This window comes from Nycticebus coucang, chromosome 4 (genome assembly GCF_027406575.1).
Source record: "Nycticebus coucang isolate mNycCou1 chromosome 4, mNycCou1.pri, whole genome shotgun sequence".
NCBI classification, from domain to species: Eukaryota; Metazoa; Chordata; class Mammalia; order Primates; family Lorisidae; genus Nycticebus; species Nycticebus coucang.
Genome location: NC_069783.1, coordinates 133,524,058 through 133,543,575, shown reverse-complemented (window position 1 = coordinate 133,543,575; position 19,518 = coordinate 133,524,058). Strand labels below are relative to the sequence as shown.

The window sequence follows — 19,518 nt, the reverse complement described above, 5'->3', positions numbered from 1 at the left end:
TGCCTTCCAACTAACTGGGACTACTGGCGCCTGCCACAACCCCCAGCAATTTTTAGAGGTGTCGCTCTGGCTCAGGCTGGTCTTCAACCTGTGAGCTCAGGCAGTCTACCCTCCTCGGCCTCCCAGTGTGGGATTACAGGCGTGAGCCCCCACGCCCCACCCTTTCCTGGGTTTATTTTGCTTTTGTTCTTTTCTAGCATTTTATTTCACATACAGACGTGGCTGTTCACATGTGTGGTCATCCCTTGGGGCTTGAACCTCACATGTCTGCATCTCCAGCAGTTCACGCGCACACCTGCACATGAGCACACTCACGCACGCCTGGGTGCTCTGTGCCCTATCCCCTCAGCCCGGCTTTGGGCTCTGGGGTTTGAAGAGCTCTGAGTTCCCTGGCCCTTGGGCCCCTTTGCAGAGTCTGAGCGGCTTCCTTTCTGACTGTCAGGAGTCCCATCACCCAGCTCGCGCGTGGGCTGCTTGGATTTCCCGCCTCCCTCTTGCTGAGGGCAGTCTCCTCTCCTGTCTTTAGGGCCTCGGGTGGTGCATTCCTTCCTTACCCTGCTGCCTTTTTATCTCTGCACTAGACTGTAAACTCCTCATAACCCCCTCAGACGGGCAGGAGCAGCATTTCTGGTTTCTCAGGTACCCGGACCTCAAACACACCTCATCCTGTTCCCTGGAGCATCTCCTGTAGGTGTTTCAGAGCCGCACCCTGCAGGGACCAGAATGAGGGTTGACTTGAGCGGTGCCGTGACTCAGGACTGAGGGAGTGCAGGGTGTGTCCACGGCCAGGGCTCTTGAATGAGGCAGCAGCTGTGTCCAGGAAGGGGATGCTGGTGGCCCATGGCCAGGCATTGTCTGAGTCCCCACGGCTGGAAGCCACCTTCCTGCCCCCAGCCGCAGTTGTGGGATGGGCAGGAAGCCGAAACATGACCTCACCAGGACAGAGGGGAAACAGACGTCCCTTCTGCTGCTGTGAAAAAGGAAAATCCAGCAGTTGGCAGGAAACCCCAGAATAGCTGAGGAGCTCATTCCTCCTGTCTAGGCTGGTCGCTTTTCTTTTTTTTTTTTTTTTTTTTATTGTTGGGGATTCATTGAGGGTACAATAAGCCAGTTACACTGATTGCAATTGTTAGGTAAAGTCCCTCTTGCAATCATGTCTTGCCCCCATAAAATGTGACACGCACTAAGGCCCCACCCTCCTCCCTCCATCCCTCTTTCTGCTTCCCCCCCCCAACCTTAATTGTCATTAATTGTCCTCATATCAAGATTGAGTACATAGGATTCATGCTTCTCCATTTTTGTGATGCTTTACTAAGAATAATGTCTTCCACTTCCATCCAGGTTAATACGAAGGATGTAAAGTCTCCATTTTTTTTAATGGCTGAATAGTATTCCATGGTATACATATACCATAGCTTGTTAATCCATTCCTGGGTTGGTGGGCATTTAGGCTGTTTCCACATTTTGGCAACGGTAAATTGAGCTGCAATAAACAGTCTAGAACAAGTGTCCTTATGATAAAAGGATTTTTTTCCTTCTGGGTAGATGCCCAGTAATGGGATTGCAGGATCGAATGGGAGGTCTAGGTTGAGTGCTTTGAGGTTTCTCCATACTTCCTTCCAGAAAAGGCTGGTCGCTTTTCAAAGGCAGTTCCAGAGACTTCTCCCCTGAATCACTCTTTCATTTTAAAATATTAGAAACCCCAGTGGATTCCTGAGATCATTGGTAGACTTCTGGACAGTCACTACAGGACATGACACATCGGCCCAGGCTGTTGTGGGCTGGTACCCTCCAGTTAAAGCCAGGAGCGTCAGCCCAGCAGAGTCATCCAGTGGCCCCCAGGCGTGCCCTCCACCAGTAGGGATAGGCACACAGGGTAAATGTAAATGTATGTCACCCAGCTTCCAAGAGGTCCCACTGGATGGAGAAGCAGGCTGTGGGGGTCAGGATGCATGCCCCAGGCTGTAAGGACACCTGAACCCAGAAGGGTCCAGGCCTGGTGTCTGAGCCAGATGCAGTGCCTACCTGGAGGGGTGGGGCAGGCACGGAAAGGTTCACGGTCACAGAGTTCTGGACAGTCTTCCCCACAGTCCTCCTCGTCCACAGCTGGCTTCAGTATCTCCATCCCCCAAACTCTCCCCTCCTGCCCCTTGGCTCCCTTCTACACGACATGCCTGCTAAAGGCCCTCAGCTCACAGCTGACATTTTCTCTGCTCCGAGTGCTTTCAGCCTGCAGTGACCTCCCTCTCCATCCCACCCATGCCACCTCCACTCCTCAGCTCTGCTGTCTGACATTCAGAGCAGCCACCTAAGTCTCACTTCTCAGAACTGTCCCCTGTGGCCTTGGGGAGGCCACCTTTTGGGTCCCCACTTCTCCAGTAGCTGCCTGACCCCCTTCCCAGGTGGGTGCATTCCCGTGGGCTCCAGCCCCTTACCTGTTTTGTTCCACACAGGCCACCTGCCCAGGCTCCCCACAGGTCCCTTGAGGCTCAGCATGGAATCAGAACCCATCACTGTCCCCTACGCAGCCAGCTCTGTCCCCACTGGGGTAATTACACAACTGTCCCCCCAAGTACATAAAACAGAAACATCGATGCTGACCCTGCGCCTCCCTCCCTCCAGACCTCAGTGGACTTTCCCTGATGCAGTGCTCCTCTGTCCCATTCTGTCCATCACCACATCCCTGCCCAGCTCCGGCATCCACCTCTGTCCTCTGGACAGTTGTCACCAACTGCCATCAGCCTCACCCTTCAGCCACCTCTACACCAGGTCAAATATCCCATTATGCCACATTCCTCTTCAAAACAGGCCACAGTCAGTGGCTCCTTGTTGCCCTGGAGCTCGGCTCACCCCAGCCTTGCAGCTCCATTGCCCCACCGCCCGATGGCCAGAACTGCCCAGGGGCCCTGGGGCCGTGCACAGCCTTCCCTGGGCCGGATGTGTACCCACAGGCCCCACCTTGGGGTCAGTTCCTGGGCCACTGTCCACATGACCACAGTCCAGTCAGCGTAACAAATAGAAATTTATTATCTCACAGCTCTGGAGCCCTGAAGTCTGAGATGCAGATATTGGTAGGTCCAGCTCCTTCTCGTGGCCGTGGCCCATCCTTCTTGGCATTCCTTGGCTTTTGGGCTCACCGAGGGTCTCTGCCTCATGTTCACGTGATGTTCTCCCAGTGTGTGTCTGTCTGCATTTCCACTTTTTTATGAGGATACCAGTCCCATGTGAGTAGGGCCCCCCCACTACAGTGTGACCTCATCATAACTCATTCTGTCTGCTGTGATCCTTTTTCCAAGTAAAAGGTTATTCTGAGGTACTCAGGGCTAGCACTTCAGCACAGGAGCTTCGGGGGAACATAATTCAACCCATAACTCCCAGCCCTTGGGGGTCCGCAGCTGGCCTGGGTGATACCTTCCCCCTGGACACATGGACCAGGAGCCGTCATCAGCTTAGATATCCGGCAGTTCGCTGAGCTCTGATGCTGAGGACACAGCTCTCACGTCTCTGGGACAGCTCTAGCCCCCCAGCCCAAGTCGGGCCCTGGTGGATTGTGTCACTGTCTCCTCAGCACGTTGCACGTTGGTCCCATCCCAGCTCCTCGAGGACAGAGGCTACTCTGCTTGTGTGGCCCTGCAGCCTGTGGGCTGACGGTTGGGGCAGGGGTACCAGCCCGGCTCCTGCCGGGGAGGCCTCAGCTTTACTTCTCTTTTCTCACCCCTAGGAATGCCCCACTGCCGCTTGCTGCATCCCTGGCCCACACGGCAGTTTCCCGGCTGCTACAAACGGACCTTTCTGAATTCAGGAAGTTGCCCGGGGAGGAGGAGGAACAGGAGGAGGGGGAGCAGGCTCCTGTGACCCGTGAGTTCTCTTTCCTTTGCAGTGGCTCCAGGGCAGCTTAGCAGATGACACAGGGTGACATTGTTGTGGGGAGCACAATGATGGGGCCCCAGAAGGGTGGGTACCAGGCACTGGCTCGTGACAGGCAGCAGGATCAAGGTGTCATGAGTGTGTGACACAGCAAGGTGGAGGGCGACCCTTGGCGCGTGAGATGGTGGCCTGTGGGTGCAGACACCTCCTGCGCCCTGTCTCACTGAAGTTCCAGAAGAGCCCAGGAAGCGCAACTGCTTGTCCTGTTGGACCTGTGAGGAAACCAGCAGCCTCACTCACGGGGCTGCAGCCAGGTTCATAGGTATTGCCACTCCTCCTTGGCTAACCTGCGCCCAGACAGGCTGGGTCCTGTGCAGCAGTTGGCACAACAGTGGGTTCCGGGGACAGCGTCGCAGTGCAGGTGTGGAAAGTATCAGACCCCAGGCCCCAGCCTCTGCTGACTGAGTTGGGACCCTGCTGGGTGAGCCCTGGGAGCAGCCCTGATGGCTGCTTGACTGCCAGCCTGGGAATGGGGAGGCATCAGTGAGAGGCCTGCTGGCCCCTCCCACAGAGAATCTCATCATAGAAAGGCAGGATTCTTTCTTTATTTGACTTTCTTCCCTTTTAGTAGTAATTCCTATTTATTGTGTTTCGCCAGAGTGTTGGTTCATGTCGGAGCAGAAACACAGGGAGAGTCCAGGCTGCGGGTCAGGGGGTGAGAGGAGGCCTTGAGGGTGGGAGCGCCCAGCTGAAAGGCCCCCTGACAGGTGGGGTGCCCTCCTCTGCCATTTCCCTTCTGGCACTTTGACTCTAAACTCAGAGCCAGCAGCTTGTGGTGAAGGGAATGAGGAATGAAGCTGCCACCGCCTCTTTCTGGTCCCTTGCCCTTCTCCCTGGCTCCCCGCCTGTGCTCCCCAGGAGCATGGCTTTGCCTTTCCAGCAGGGGGACAGCTGTAGCAGTGACAAGCAGTCATTGTTCTCCCAGCAGGCCTCCAGGCAGCGGTGGCCACTGCTGGCTGTCTCTGGCTCTGCTGCCCCTATGGGAGCCCCCAACCCCACCCGCTGCTTTCTCTGCCGTCTAGTGCCACCTGCTGGTGGGCCGGGGAACTGCCACAGCTGGCACTAGCTGGACCCTACCCTGGGGGCTCCCGCACCACTGTGTGTCCCTGACCACACCCTCCCTGTCACTGGAGCAGGATGCAGTCAAGTCTGCCCCAGTAGATAGAGTCTGTTGTCTTGACATGGGCAGTCTGTGGACACTGGGTCAGAGCCAGGGCAGACACTGTGAGAGTCACCACCCCCGGGGCCAAGATGTGGCTAAAACTTCCGTGTGCTGCCAGCCTGCCCCTCCTGGGTGACAGTGATCAGAATGGAACTCCAGGAGCAGCTCCCACGGTTTCCTGTTGGTGTCCTAGCTGCAGGCGTGGCCTCGGGGGTCTGTGGTCTGGGTACCCTGCTGCAGCTGCCTGGCAGAGTCAAGTCTAACAGATCGCTGGAAATGGGAGCAGCCCGATCCGAGGCAGGAGTGTGAGTGGCGGTGGCAGCTGCGCCTCCCTCCGGGTCCCGGGCCTGGAAAGCACCAGGATCCTGCCCGTCTGGAGGGAGCAGAGCAGAGCCTGTGGCTTTCCAGGGCAGTTTACTGGCACAGCCCTCCCCAGGGGAGAGGAAGAGGAGGCCAGGAGAGGCGGCTCTGTGGGGGCTGGCCAGTAATCGCCATGGTTGGCAGTAGAGCCTCCTCCCCTGACCTGGACCTGCCTAGGTCAGTTCTGGGGCCCCTCACTCTGGCCCTGCCAGACCTCCGGTTCTTGCCAGATGCTTGAATGGGTCTCGTGCTAGATGTGGTGGCGGCAGCAGCTGTAGACGCCCCCAGTCCCACATCATCTGTGGATTTCCCGCAGACCCATCTACCTGCGCTTCCTGTACACAGACCCTTGGGCTCGTGGCTCTTCCTTGGTGCTGCCCCTCCAGGCTCGGCCATCTCCTTTGTCCGCAGCCGTGCTGTGGACAGAAGCTCTTCCTTCTGTCACTTCCCCATGTCCTTTGGGTGTGGCCTGTGCCACTTGGGTTCTGCCTTGTTTTTAGTTGCTTGGCCTTGAGCGCCCCTCCAGTGATGAGTCTCCACACACCTGTGCCTGCCATGTGCCCCTGCCTGGCAGGAGTCCTGGGAGGGCTTTGCGCACTGAGGGGACTGGTCCCTGAAGACCATGCACCTGGACATCCTTTGCAGCTGTTTCTGGTCATCTTTGTTTCAGAAGCTTGCCCTGTGTAGGATTTGTGTCCATGTGACAAAATGCCCCAAAATGTAGTTAGTGGCTTAAAACAATAGACGTTTGTTCTCCCACGGTTTCCATGGGTCTAGAATTTGGTAGCAGCTTAGCTGGGTGGTTCTGGCCCAGCATCTCTCCCAAGGTTGTGTGTGTGTTTTGTTTTGTTCGTTGCAGTTCGGCCAGGGCTGGGTTTGAACCTGCCACCCTCGGTATATGGGGCCGGCACCTTACCGACTGAGCCACAGGTGCCGCCTGTTTTGTTTTGTTTGTTTTCTGAGACAGGTTCTCACTCTGTCACCCTGGGTAGAGTGCCATGGTGTCATAGCTCACAGCAACCTCAAACTCGTGGGCTCAAGCAATCCTCCTGCCTCAGCCTCCGAAGTAGCTAGGACTACAGGCACTACAGCTGGCTAGTTTTTCCATTTTTAGTAGAGACGGTCCACTTTTGCTCAGGCTGGTCTCAAACTCCTGAGCTCAAGCAATCCTGCCTCGCCTCCCAGAGCGCTGTGATTACAGGCGTGAGCACCACTCCTGGCCCATAAGGTTGTTGTGTTTGCCCAGATGCCAGGTCGCTGGAGGATCCATTTCCATGGTGGTGCAGACACTTGGCTGGTGGGAGGAGGCCTGGTTTGTTGTCCTGTGGGCTCTCCACAGGGCCTCTTCAGTGTCCTCACAGTATGACAGCCACCCTCTCTCAGATCAAGTGATGGGGTGGGGGGTGAGGAGAGAGAGTGAACACAGGGAGAGGCCTCCGTTCTCCTTACTTCAGTGTCTGAAGCCTCACATGGTCACTGCCACGTTATTCTGTACATCAGAAGCAGCTAAGTCCCACACTCAAGAGGAGGGAATTGAGTCCCACCCCTCAGGAGGAGAAGTGTGAAAGAATTTATAGACAGACTTTAAAGCCATCACATGGGGCTGACACTTGCAATGGAAACTTTGGAAAGTATTAAAAAAGTGTACATAAGGAACAAGTCACCCATAGAACCACCACCTGCAGACTCCCACTGCTGACATTCTGGTTGTGTGCTGGGCCTGCCTTTTTTTCCTGAGCCAAGTGGTTTTTCACATGCTTGTGCTTAAATAGGATGTGCATTCTCTGTTCTGCAGTTTGCACTTACTATCACGATATGAGCATTTTTCATACTTGCAACCTTAATAAAAGGCCTTTTTTGTCTTACCTTTTAGGTTTTTTTTTTAATTAGACTTTTATATTGAGATAATTTAAGTGGTACACATGTTTGTAAAAAATAAGGTGAAGAGAGCCAGGTACACTTTACCCAGTTTTTCCTGGTGATAACATTTTGCAAAATAGAATATCACAACCAGGATCTTAACATAGGCAAAATACAGAACAGTTCAGTCTCTGCTCTGCCTCTGTCAGCAGGGACCCCTCATGTTACCCTCTCGTGGTCACCCTTACACGACCCCTACTCCCACCTCTACCTCCCCAGTCCCTAACCACTGGCAACCACTAATCTCCATTTCTATAATTTTAATATTTTAAGAAAGCAGGCTGGGTGTAGTGGCTCACACTTGTAATCCTAGTACTTTGGGAGGTCGGGGCAGATGAATCCCTTCAGCCTGAGAGTTTAATACCAGTCTGAGCCTGCCCGGGTCAGTTCTCAGGCCCCTCAGTCTGGCCCTGCCAGGCCTCATCATCTCTACAAAAAAACTTTTTTTTTTTTTGAGACACTATCACTATGTTGCCCACAGTAGAGTGCCTTGGCGTCACATCTCACAGCAACCTCAAACTCTTGGGCTTAAGCAATTCTCATGCCTCAGCCTCCCAAGGAGCTGGGGCTACAGGTGCCCACCACATTGCCCGGCTTTTGTTATTGTTATTATTGTAGTTGTCATTGTTGTTTAGCTGGCCCAGACCGGGTTCAAACCCTCCAGCCCTGGTGTATGTGGCCGACGCCCTAACCACTGAGCATGGGTGCCGAGCCTACAAAAAACCTTTCTAAATTTCTCAGTTCCAGTGGCACACAGCAGTAGTCCTAGCTACTCAGGAGGCTGAGGCGGAAGGATCGCTCAAGCTTGGGAGTTTAAGGTGGCTGTGAACTGTGATGATGCCACTGCACTCCAGCCTAGGTGTGACTGAGTGTGAACCCCATCTCTTAAAAACACACCACAAAGAATGCATACAAGTGTATAACTTCGGGGGATTGGTTTTTTTCACCCACATAATTCTCTAGAGATTAAACCAGGTTGTAATTCATTCTTTGCTTTGCGAAGTAGTATTCCAAGGTATGGGTGGACCAGTTTAGCCATTCACACGCTGAAGGGCATCTGGCCTGAGTGACTGTTGCAGAGAAGCTGCTGTGGAATGCCCGGGGCTGTGTGTGGGCAGTCCTCACAGCGCCTGGGGATGCAGCGGCTGGTCATGTGGTAGTTGGGTGTTTACTTCTGTGAAAATCATTTTTAATGGCAGCTTCTTCATCAAGAGAATAGACCGTAATTTACTGATTCCTCTGTCATTGGGTATAGATTGTTTCTAATTAATGGCCGTTTGAAATGGTTCCGTACTTTGTCCGCCAATTATGTTTTTTTATTTTCGACTATCCTCCGAGTGAGTTCCTATGACCGGAATAGCTCCATCACGGGGGTGGGCGACTTCCAGGGCGTGTAGCTGAACCAGACCCTTCTAGTTGTGATGACGGGCTGCCGTGTGCTCGGGATGCAGCGGAGGGGACGGCAGGCAGTACCTATGCCGACTTGTGGGTGGGGGATGTCTAGAGAGCTGGGAGACATGGAGGGGGGTAGCCCCCAAAGGCTCAGCCGGCCTGGTGGCCACTTCCCTGACGAGCCCTTCATTGTGTCCTCAGTCCTGGATGCCCAAGGCCTGGCACAGCGTTTCTTTAACCTGCTCTGGGAAGTTACCAGCCAGTGGCAGAAGGAGGTGCCACCTGCCGCCAGGACCCTGCAGCGGCAGTGGCTGGTCTCCATCCACGCCATCCGGAACACTCGCCGCAAGATGGAGGACCGGCACGTGGCCCTCCCTGCCTTCAACCAGCTCTTTGGCTTGTCTGTGAGTGTCCCCAGCATGGCTCAGGGGCCCTAGGTGCCGAGAAGAGCTGCCTGCCAGAGCCCAAGCCAGAGAGACTCTCGTCAGCTGCCGTCAAGAGGGCCTTCCCAGGGAGGGTCTGGGAGGCTTAGGGCACCATCCCAGCACCAAGTCCACCCCAGACTCACAGGAGCCTTCCTGGGCGGGGGGGTCTGGGAGGCTTAGGGCACCATCCCAGCACCAAGTCCACCCCAGACTCACAGGAGCCTTCCTGGGGGGGGGGAGTCTGGGAGGCTTAGGGCACCATCCCAGCACCAAGTCCACCCCAGACTCACAGGAGCCTTCCTGGGGGGGGCGGGGGTCTGGGAGGCTTAGGGCACCATCCCAGCACCAAGTCCACCCCAGACTCACAGGAGCCTTCCCGGGGAGTCTGGGAGGCCCCGGTCACCGTCCCAGTACTAAGTCCACCCCAGACTCACAGGAGCCTTCCCAGGGAGTCTGGGAGGCCCCGGGCACCGTCCCAGCACCAAGTCCACCCCAGACTCACAGGAGCCTTCCTGGGGCATCTGGGAGGCCCTGGTCACCGTCCCAGCACCAAGTCCACCCCAGACTCACAGAAGCCTTCCTGGGGTGTCCGGGAGGCCCGGGCACCATCCCAGCACCAAGTCCACCCCAGACTCATGACTGCAGATCTCTACTCTGCCTCTGGCACTAAGAGCCACCTGGGGCATCTGCCCCCATTTCATGTTCGTGGCAGCTGGGTACAGATGGTGAAACTGAGGCTCCCAAGGGCTGTCCTTTTCCAGATCTCCCCAATCCCAAGTGCAGGAGCCAGGCCGCCCAGCCTGATGACAGAGACTTTGCTGATCCTTCCAGACCCTTCCTCACTTGGTGTCTGGGTCCCATCCCACTCAGGAGTGGCTGGTGTGAGGCCAGCAGGTCCATGACCCCTCCACCCCCCGCCTTTCCTGCCAGGACCCTGTGGACCGTGCCTTCTTCGCTGTGTTTGACGGTCATGGAGGGGTGGACGCGGCACGTTATGCCGCTGTCCACGTGCACGCCAACGCTGCCCGCCAGCCGGAGCTGCCCACAAACCCCGCAAGAGCCCTCAGAGAAGCCTTCCGACACACTGACCAGATGTTCCTCAGGAAAGCCAAGCGCGAGGTGAGACCCTGAGAACCAGTGGCCGGGCCTCAGTGCAGTGTGGAGGCCAGCAGAGACCCAACCTCTGCGGGGGGAAGAAACACCCAACACCCAAGTGGGATTTGGCGTCAGAAGGTCCTCACTAGACACTGCGGGTGATCACAGAGCTGCATCCTTAAGGTGCGGGAGAGGCTCAGTTCTCATTTGAATGGTCATAGCGCAGAGCCTGCCCTGACCCAGCATCCTGGGCCCCTCAGCCACATGGGTTTGACCCACTACAGAGGGTCTCCAGGCTGCATCGGGGAGGACAGCCTGGTTTTTTTTTTTTGTTTTGTTTTGTTTTTTTTGAGACAAAGTCTTACTTTGTCGCCCCCAGTGGAGTGCTGTCGTGTCTTAGCTCATAGCAACCTCAAACTCCTGGGCTCAGACAATTCTCTTGCCTCAGCCTCTGGAGTAGCTGGGACTATAGGCTCCCACCACAACACCCAGCTATTTTTTTCTTTTTTACAGGTGAGGTCTTGCTCTGGCTCAGACTGGTCTCAAACTCCTGAGCTCAGGCAATCCACCCACCTTGGCCTCCCAGAGTGCTAGAATTATGGGCGTGAGCCACTGCACCTGGCCAGGACAACCTGTTTTAAAATGTTCCCAGGATTTTGTTTTAATCAGGTATGGCAAAGTGACAGACACAGAGCCCAGTGCCTTGAAAGAAGAGTTTATTACTTACAGTTGCCAAGAAGAGAGGGCATGTCGTGCCCTGCCACACAGGCCACACAGGGAAGCACCAGGGTTGGGCAGGAAGGAGGGGGGAGAGGGAAGCTCCTCTGGCGCCTTCTCTGCAGTCTCCCAGCATCCTGGGAGGGCAGTTTCTCCAGGGTCACCAAGGCCACAGGATGTCAAACCATGATAAAATATAGGAATTGAAAACACGATCAGTACACCACCCACCTTCCACCTGCTCTTTTCGGCAGGGTCTCAGCAGGCCCTGCTGGGTGTCTGCTGGGAACTTTCTTTCCTCTGGAGTTACAGCCATGTGTAGAGATGAGGTCTTTGTCTCTGAAAGAAGGAAGAACACAAACACAGCAGTCCCTCCTCTGTGAACTTGCCCTCTGAACCTACCTGCAGAGTCTCACTAGGTCTCCCTGGCAGCCCCATGAGAGGGATACTAATACCATACCCATTTTAGACATTGGGAAGCTGAGGCTCCAATTGCTTGAAAGACCTGCCCTGGTGGGGAGATGCCAAGGGAAATGTGCACCATCGCGACAACGCCCTGAGCAGACCTTGATGTGCATCTCACCTGGAGACCAGGCCATATGGGTAGCCGTGCCAGGAGCCAGGGAAAGGTTGACACCCCAGGAGGTGACAGGGCTGCCTCTCAGAGTAGGGAAGCATTCTCTGAAGGTGTTTGCGTTAGTGTGTTACTGTATTTAGCCATGTATAACACATACCTTTTGCCTAAATTTTGGGAGGGAAATAAGGATTCAGATTATACGTGGGTAGTCTGGTCTGGGAGCCTATAGGGCCTCCTAGGGCCACCCATTGTGCCCTCCCGCCTCAGCCCGCTGGGCCACAGGGTTCCAGTTTGGATTATCTGGGATCTGGTGGGAGTGAGCCAGAGTGTCCTCCCCTGAGCACCATCATCAGGGGAGGGGCTAGTGAGGTGGGTCAACAAAGAGGGAACCTGGAGCCCCATCTAGGCCCTGGGGACCCATCTGGCTGCCTGCAGGCAGAGTGGCCTCAGAAGCTTTTGTCCACCAGCCGCGTGCACACATGGCTACTTCAGCCTCAGCCCCTGATGTGGCAGGGAGGGAAGAGCTCCCAGGAGAAGGGGAAAGAGGCAGCCTTCACGGAGTGAACAGTCACAAGAAGGCAGTGAGATCTGCGTGTTTACCAGGGGAGCATTAGTCCTCCCCAGATGTGTCTCCCCTGCCCAAGAGGCAGCCACTTCTCAAGGGGCATTTTCTTGAAACTTTGGGCCAAAACATGGGTGCACATTATACACGGGAGTGCATTAGAAATGGCGAGATATGGTATTTTCTTTAAACAGCGTTACTGAGGAGTCATTGACATATAATAAACTGTGTATATTTAAAGCATGTAATTTGGTAAGTTTGGGTTTATATAGTATATGGAATCCCTCACCGCAGCAAAGGACACGTTCATCACCCCCAGAAGCTTCATGCTGCCCTTGGTCTTCCCGGCCACTCCCCAGACAGCTGCCCCTCTGCTTTCTGACACTGCAGATGAGTTTGCATTTTCCAGAGTCTGGTCAGAGCAGGATGGTGCAGGCCGTGCTCCCCATTCACACAGTGTGACGCCAGCGTCCTCCCGGCCAGCCATCAGTCCTCAGTGGCCAGTGCCCTTTTTGCTGAGGTTGTTGAGTCTGAACGGCACATGCCTGCAGCGAGGGCGCTTGACCCTCCTCACACCGTGTGGGCCTCTCTCCCCACAGCGGCTGCAGAGTGGCACCACGGGGGTATGTGTGCTTATCGTGGGAACAACCCTACACGTCGCCTGGCTGGGGGACTCCCAGGTTGTCCTGGTGCAGCAGGGACAGGTGGTGACGCTGATGGAGCCACACAGGCCAGAGCGGCAGGTAAGGGGCTCCCTCCCTGCCTCCTCCTTGGGGAGTTCCCAGGCCCAGTCATGCCTGGCCCTTGTGGGGAACCCCAGTCTGGGCACCTGGGGAAGTGCTGATCCTAGCACCATCCGAAGGGGGGCTGCCCTGCCTACACGAGCAGTCAGGGGTCTCAAGTGAGCCCTTCCTGAGAGCTGGGTGAGTCCTCTGCCCCAACAGCATCCCAGGGAGTGGGATCATCCTGACCCAGTGCAGAGCCCATCATACACAGGCAGGGAGCAGCCGACCATGGGTGTGGGTGAGGAGAGTCCCAGGAGGAGGCAACATGGACAGGGCTGGGAGGAGTCGGGCTTGGGGCTGTGCTGCCACCCTGGGACTGTGTGGTCACTCGCCTGCCTGGAGGCTTGGGGTCCTCCCTGGACATGAGGAGGATGTTTCTACACAGGCCACGTCTCACAAAATGTCCAGTCTGCCTGTCTCCTGAGGTCAGTGTTGGGACGTCCAGGAGTGCCTGTGTGCCCTGCTGAGCCCTGCTTTCTCACTGGTGCTGTTTTCACTTCATTGTGCCCTTGGGAGGGGCAATTCCACATCAGCACACAAAGCCCCCATGCCTTCTCAGGGCCACGCTGCGTTCCAGTCGTCATCCTGTCCCTTGTGGGTGGACACTGACAGCTTTTTAGTCGGTGCTAAAGACAGTGCAACAGCTCAGAACTTTGTACGTGAGGTTGTTCAGGGTCAAGCATTTCTGAAGGACAAGTGGGATGGCTGGTGGAGAGAGGCACAGTTTGGGCGGCTTAGCTGCCTTCCTTGCAGGGCCAGCCTGTGCTGGTGCAGTGCAGTCGCTTCCCCAGGGTCCCGGGGGTGGGAGCCTCGGGAGGGGAGGAAGACGCAGTGCAGGACCAGGGTAGAAGGTGGGCTGTTGTCATGTGGGTCTGCTTCAGCACCAGCCCTCTGGGACCTGGAGCCGGGCAGCCTGTAAAGAGGGGTTGACCCGCTCCACCAGCACGGGGCACTGGGCTCATGGCTGGGGTGGGGATCATGGCTCTGTGGCCCCAGTGTCTTCCCACTCTCTGACTTAGCCCTCCCCCTACAGCCATCACCTGTGGGGGACCAAGGCTTTAGGAAGGAAGGATCCAAGCTCTGGAAAGCCTAAGCCCCTGGCTGCAAGGGGAGACCTCACCCCAAGCAGGGATGTGGCGGGTGGGTCTGCTTTCCTCGGTTGCTGCCCCTCCCTTTAGGCAAGGGTGGAAGGGTGTGGGCTGTGTACTCCCCCTCAACGGGCCCCAGGGAGCAGCTGGCAGTTCATCCTCCGTCACCCGCCTACTCTTCCCACCTCGCAGGCATTGAGGGTTTGGAGTGGGCTGGAACGTGTGGGAGACAGAAGCGCAGAAAGGCTCACGATTCCAACTGCGTCCTCCCACGCCGTGGGCTGGGCTGCCCTTGCACTCACAGCCCCTCCCAGAGGAAGCCTCTAAGGGGCGGGGGCCGCACCCATCTGCAGCGCCTCGCTGGTCTGCAGGAGTCTTTGTGCGTGCGTGCGTGCGTGAACGTGCATGGGTCTGTCACCCACCTCTCTCCCCACCTTCTCTCCCAACCTCTGTTCTGCCCCCTTCTCTCCTTCCTCCTCCCTGGTCCCTTTGACTTTCTTTCTCCCCTGCTCAGAGCATGGGGGGTGGTCTTAGACCCAGAGGAGACGTCCAGGCACCCTGGTCCTGCCTCCTCTGTGGTTTAAAAGCTCCCAGCTCAGCTTGAACAGGTGACAGCTTCTACTTGGCCACCAGCTGTGGGTCCAGTCACCACATAAGCACATACAGCAGACACTCTCTCAGGAAGGCCTGGTCCTTGGTGCTAGCCCTGGAGGGAGGGCTCTGTCCCCCAGGCCCCCAGAAGTGGGTGTGCATCTGCCCTGGGAGGGCACCTTGCCGACAGCCCAGTCTGTCCAGTGGTCAGTGTTCCCTGGGACATCAGAGTCTTCACATCAGCAGGTGCCACATCCCAGGGCCCAGGAGGGCAGAAGCTGCTGTCACTCTGAGTGTTCCGTGGGTCAGGAGGTTGACCTGAATGTGATATGGATCAGGGATGCCCTCCTTCCCTTGACTGGCAGGGTGCACTCCATCAGCCTTGGGCCATAGGCTTGTGTCTCGGAAACCTCCCCTTCCTGGGACCTGATAGGACCAGTGGCTGGACTGGTCCTATCCACTGGTAGGAGGTTAGGTCTGGAGCAGCGTGGTCCTCTGTGCAGTGGAGACAGTGCCTGGGGCTGAGCTTGAGCTGAGGAGGACAAGAACTGAGCAGGCACAGCACCGTCAGGGGTCCTGCTGGGTTGCCGCACCTGTCTCAGGCTGCATCTTGTCTCAGCAGCTTTCAGGATACAGTGTTTCCCAGTTAAAGACAGGGAAGCCGGGGGGCCGTCATTTATGTCTGGGGCCTAGGTCGGCGCTCAGCAGCCTCTGGTAGTCCATCTGTTAGCCATTCCGTATCTGTAATTTCTTGCTGTTTTTAATGACTCTCACTTCCTTGGCTTTGTTCAAGTGCTGCGGCTTTGAGCACCCACTTAGAAAGCAGCTCGGCTTCTGCTCACACAGACCCCAGCTCTGCTGTCTCCCTGCAGGACGAGAAGGAGCGTATCGAAGCCCTGGGTGGCTTTGTGTCTCACATGGACTGCTGGAGAGTCAACGGGACCCTGGCCGTCTCCAGAGCCATCGGTGAGGGCCGAGGAGTGGGCTCAGGCGGGGAGAGGGCGGCCTCTGGACCGTGCTGCCCGGTCAGCGGGAGTTCAGGATGGCAGTGTGAGGTGCTGAGAAGAGTCTGTCCTGTGTCGGGGTGACGTCATCAGCTATCATCAGCCACAAACACCTGAGAGTCTTTCTTTCCATACTTAATTACAGCTTAGGTCATACTGTGTGTTATAAAGCAGCTCCCCCAAAGTCTAGTAGGAAGCCCTTCCTAGAAGAAAAGTCTTCAGCATTCCTTAAATGAGGTTTATCTTTATTGCCTCAAGAACCACATTTGTGCTGGTGGTTCTTTTTTTTTTTTTTTTTTTTTTTTGTCTTATGGTAAAAATAAAAATAGCAGCCTCCCCCCCACACACACCCCAAGACCCAATTTTCTCAGTATACAGCTACTCTAGGCTGAGACCTGGTGACCATGTCTGCCTCCCTCCTAGTATTGAAAAGTCTCTCCCTCCCCACCCTCGTGCCTGGGACTTGTCATCTGCCCTTCTGACCACCTCCCCCCTGAACTGAAAGGTTCTGTCTTCAGCAAGTGTGGCTCCTACTTAATAGCCCCTCTTCACGCTACTCCTGTCACTGGTTGTCTGGGCTACACCAGGGTGGCCGGAGGAGAGGGGTGGAGAGCTCACTAGCTGTAGTCAGGGGTCCTGGGCAGTTCACAAAAGGGAGTGACCGACCCCAAGAGCACAGGCTGGTCTGTATCCCCGCAGGGGTGACCTGGGTGGATGAGGAGGAATCGGCTGACCCTGCGGTCCTCTGACTGAGGCTCTTCTCTCCGTGCCCAGGGGACGTCTTCCAGAAGCCTTACGTGTCTGGGGAGGCAGACGTGGCGTCCCGGGAGCTGGCAGGCTCTGAGGACTACCTGCTGCTCGCCTGTGACGGCTTCTTCGATGTTGTCCCTCTCCAGGAAGTTGTGGGCCTCGTCCAGGGCCACCTGGTGAGGCAGCAGGGCAGTGGCCTCCACGTTGCTGCGGAGCTGGTGACTGAGGCCCGGGAGCGGGGCTCCCACGACAACATCACAGTCATGGTGGTCTTCCTCAGAGACCCCCGAGAGCTGTTGGAGGGCGGGGGCCGAGGGGCAGGGGACTCCCAGGCAGACAGGAGGAGCCGCGACTTGCCCTCTGGCCTCTCGGAGCCTGAGACCCACGCTCCACAGAGAGGCTAGGTGGTCCAGGCCCTGCCTGGCCCCTTCTCCTGCCCTGGCGACTCTCTTCCTCAGGGTCCTCAGGGCGGTGGCCGGCAGTGGGCAGGGGTGGCACCATACACAGCGCTTTCCCCAGCACCCAGGAGCTGCTCAAGGTGCTAGCCGCTGCCCACCCGGTGGCTGTGGAACAGCACTGGCAGAAGGAAGCTAAGGGAGACCTCACCAAAGAGAGGGTGGCCCAGGAGCGTCCTGGCTTCTGCTCCTGGTCCCACTGGGCCAAGGGTGGGACCAGAGGCCATAGGCACCCGTGGGAGCCAAACCAAAGACACTGGTGTGTGGTGGAGTGACGCAGTCCTATAGGGGTGGAACCTTTGGGCAGACCCAGAAGCCACAGGGGTTGGGCCCAGTGCTCTCATCCTGGTGGCCACACTGGCTTCCCCATGGGGAGAGGCAGCCCTGTGGAGAAGAGAGTGGGGAGCACCAGGGGTCCGGTCCGCAGTGGCCACCCCTGCTGCACGGGCCAGGCTGTCTGGGCCGCTCTCTTTTCCCTCGAGCACCCTGGGAAAAGAAGCTCAGAATGACACACACGTGTCTTTGGTGTGTTTGGGGTTTTTTCCAGGGAAAAGTCTAATTCAGAAGCAGTGTTTCAGGTTTTATCAGTGCCAAGGTGACCCGTTGTGTCATATAATTTAAGCAGAGCTTAGTGTTTATTTTATTCCTTAGAAAACTTAAGTATTTACTTTTTTTATAACTATTTTTTGAGAAAACTTTTTTTGCAGTATTATTGAATTTATTTTCAAAATCAGGATTGGAATAGGAACTTTTCCAGGTGGTGTTAAGCCATTCAAGTGCCTTAAACAGCTTTAGAACCAAGCTAGAACTGCTGTGCCCGTGATAGATTCTGATAGACGTGTTCAAGTTTTTACAAAAGCAGGATTTGTTTTCTTGGGCAAGCATGATTTTGGCTAGAATCTTTGTGGAAGAGTCCTTTCTGCCTCGTGATTCGGAGTGCCCCAGGAGCTTCCCTGAGGGATCTATGACTGCTTCAGGGCAGTGCCTGGGCCTGACTGCAGGACTCCAGGCAACCAGGGTGACCGTTACCCATACACCTCCACACCCACCCCCATGGCCCAGGCTGGAGCTCAGGCAGTCTCTGGCTGGAGCCCAGACAGCAGGACCTTGCTGATGTTTGACTGGAAGGCCCTGAATGTCTTGCGACTTTGTAATCATGCTGGTCTCATGGGGAAGGACAATTAAGAGGCTCTGGCCCAGAGGCAGCCTTTGAGCGTCTGGCTTAGAAGCAGTGGGGGTGCTGCTGGGAGTCCAATGGCACAGGCCACAGCTCCTGTCTCAGCCCCAGGGCTGGCGGCCTCCCCTGCCTTGCTCTGCCCTGTGACCTGAACAGCCGTGGGAGAGCTCCCCATTCTTGGCACCCCCTGGAGAAGTTGGGCTCCCAAGTGACCACACTTGGGTGCTTTGGGGAGCTCACATAGCATGTGCAGAGCCCAGAGTAATAGGGCTGGATGAGGGTGCCAGGCAGAAGACAGGGACATGGGTCAGCAGGCTCAGGAAGCCCCCAGAGAACAGCTTCAGGAGGGCTGAGCCTCAGCCAGGGCTGCTTCAGGCAGTGGCCAGTGGGTCCAGGCAGGGTCATAGGTGACTCAGCCAGGACTTCTGGGGGAGGGGTAAAAAGGGGGAAGAAGCTTGATCCCTGCACTGGTTCTCAACCTTCCTAATGTGTGACCCTTTAATACAGTTAAAAGGGGTCATGACCCACAGGCTGAGAACTGCTGCTCTAGAGTGTTCAGAGCCCACCTGCAGACAGTTGGGCCCCAGGAAGGAGTGTCTTGGCCCTGCTCTCAGCTTTATAGAGGGACAGGAGCCCACCCCACCTACAGCAAGTCCAGCAGAGGAGCCAGCCTTGCTAGGGCCTATCACCTGGATGCCCAGCCTTCCCCTCATTCCCCCAGCGTGAAGGGCTTGAGACCATGCAGTCAGTGCCAGGCCCAAGGTTTGATAAAAAGCATCTTAAACATAGTCATTCAGAGAACGAGCAGTTGGCCACCAGCAAGGACCAGGTATTGCTCAGCTTAACTCGAAGGCCCGCTGCCTCTGGGGGGCCTCAGCACAGACTGCCAGTCCGTCCTGCCTGCAGCATGACCTTGGGAGGGAGGGAGCTATGGGTTTCTGTTTTTCTCTTTTCTTTGCTCATCTTACTCTGTCCATGGCTGCCAAAAGTGGAGCTTCGCCCTGCGGAGGTCTGGGTCACATTTGGTGGTGTGAGTCATACCCTGGCCGGGGGCTCCCCCAGGAAGTCTCCCTAAGCTTATACAAGCACCTCCTCCAACCTTTGAGCCCCACTATGATGGGGATGGCCAAGCCCCTGCCTGGCAGAGGTCTGGTAGCCAGTATTGGGGCTGCCCTGCCCCCATCCCCCCACCCCATGCAGGGGCTGTCCTTGTGCCAGCACTTAGGCACAGAGAAGGGCTCCTCCATCTTGACTGGAGTTGGGCTGGGAGTCAGCAGGCGTTTTCAGCCTCCAAGACTCCTGGGTCTTCTCATTTTATGGCTATGGTCCCATGAGGACCCCTAGCCAGGGACACTGTACCGGAAATCAATCCCTTTCTCAAGCCCCAGCTTTGCCACTTGCTTATTGTATGAGTTTAGAAGTCATTCCACCTCTCTGGCCTTGGCTTCCCTTTTGTGAGGCACAGGGCTTATACTGAACCTGCAGGCGCTGCTCCAGGTGAGCCTGGAGCGTCCTGGGAGATGCTCCAGAG

General features: G+C 56.3%; 1 protein-coding gene across 6 annotated transcripts in view; it reads left to right on the top strand.

Annotated features, from left to right (window-relative positions):
- The window catches only part of PPM1F (protein phosphatase, Mg2+/Mn2+ dependent 1F), a 28,631-nt gene extending 9,321 nt beyond the window's left edge, over window positions 1–19,310 (top strand). For 3 of the 6 annotated variants that reach the window (XM_053588866.1, XM_053588865.1, XM_053588864.1), the window contains exons 3-8: window positions 3,722–3,858; window positions 8,963–9,165; window positions 10,117–10,305; window positions 12,737–12,880; window positions 15,474–15,567; window positions 16,380–19,310. In XM_053588866.1, coding sequence (XP_053444841.1) covers window positions 3,722–3,858; window positions 8,963–9,165; window positions 10,117–10,305; window positions 12,737–12,880; window positions 15,474–15,567; window positions 16,380–16,759 — 1,147 coding nt within the window. In that variant the 3' untranslated portion in view covers window positions 16,760–19,310. The other 3 variants (XM_053588867.1, XM_053588869.1, XM_053588868.1) reach the window with 3 other exon arrangements.
- The last annotated feature ends 208 nt before the right edge of the window (window positions 19,311–19,518 follow it).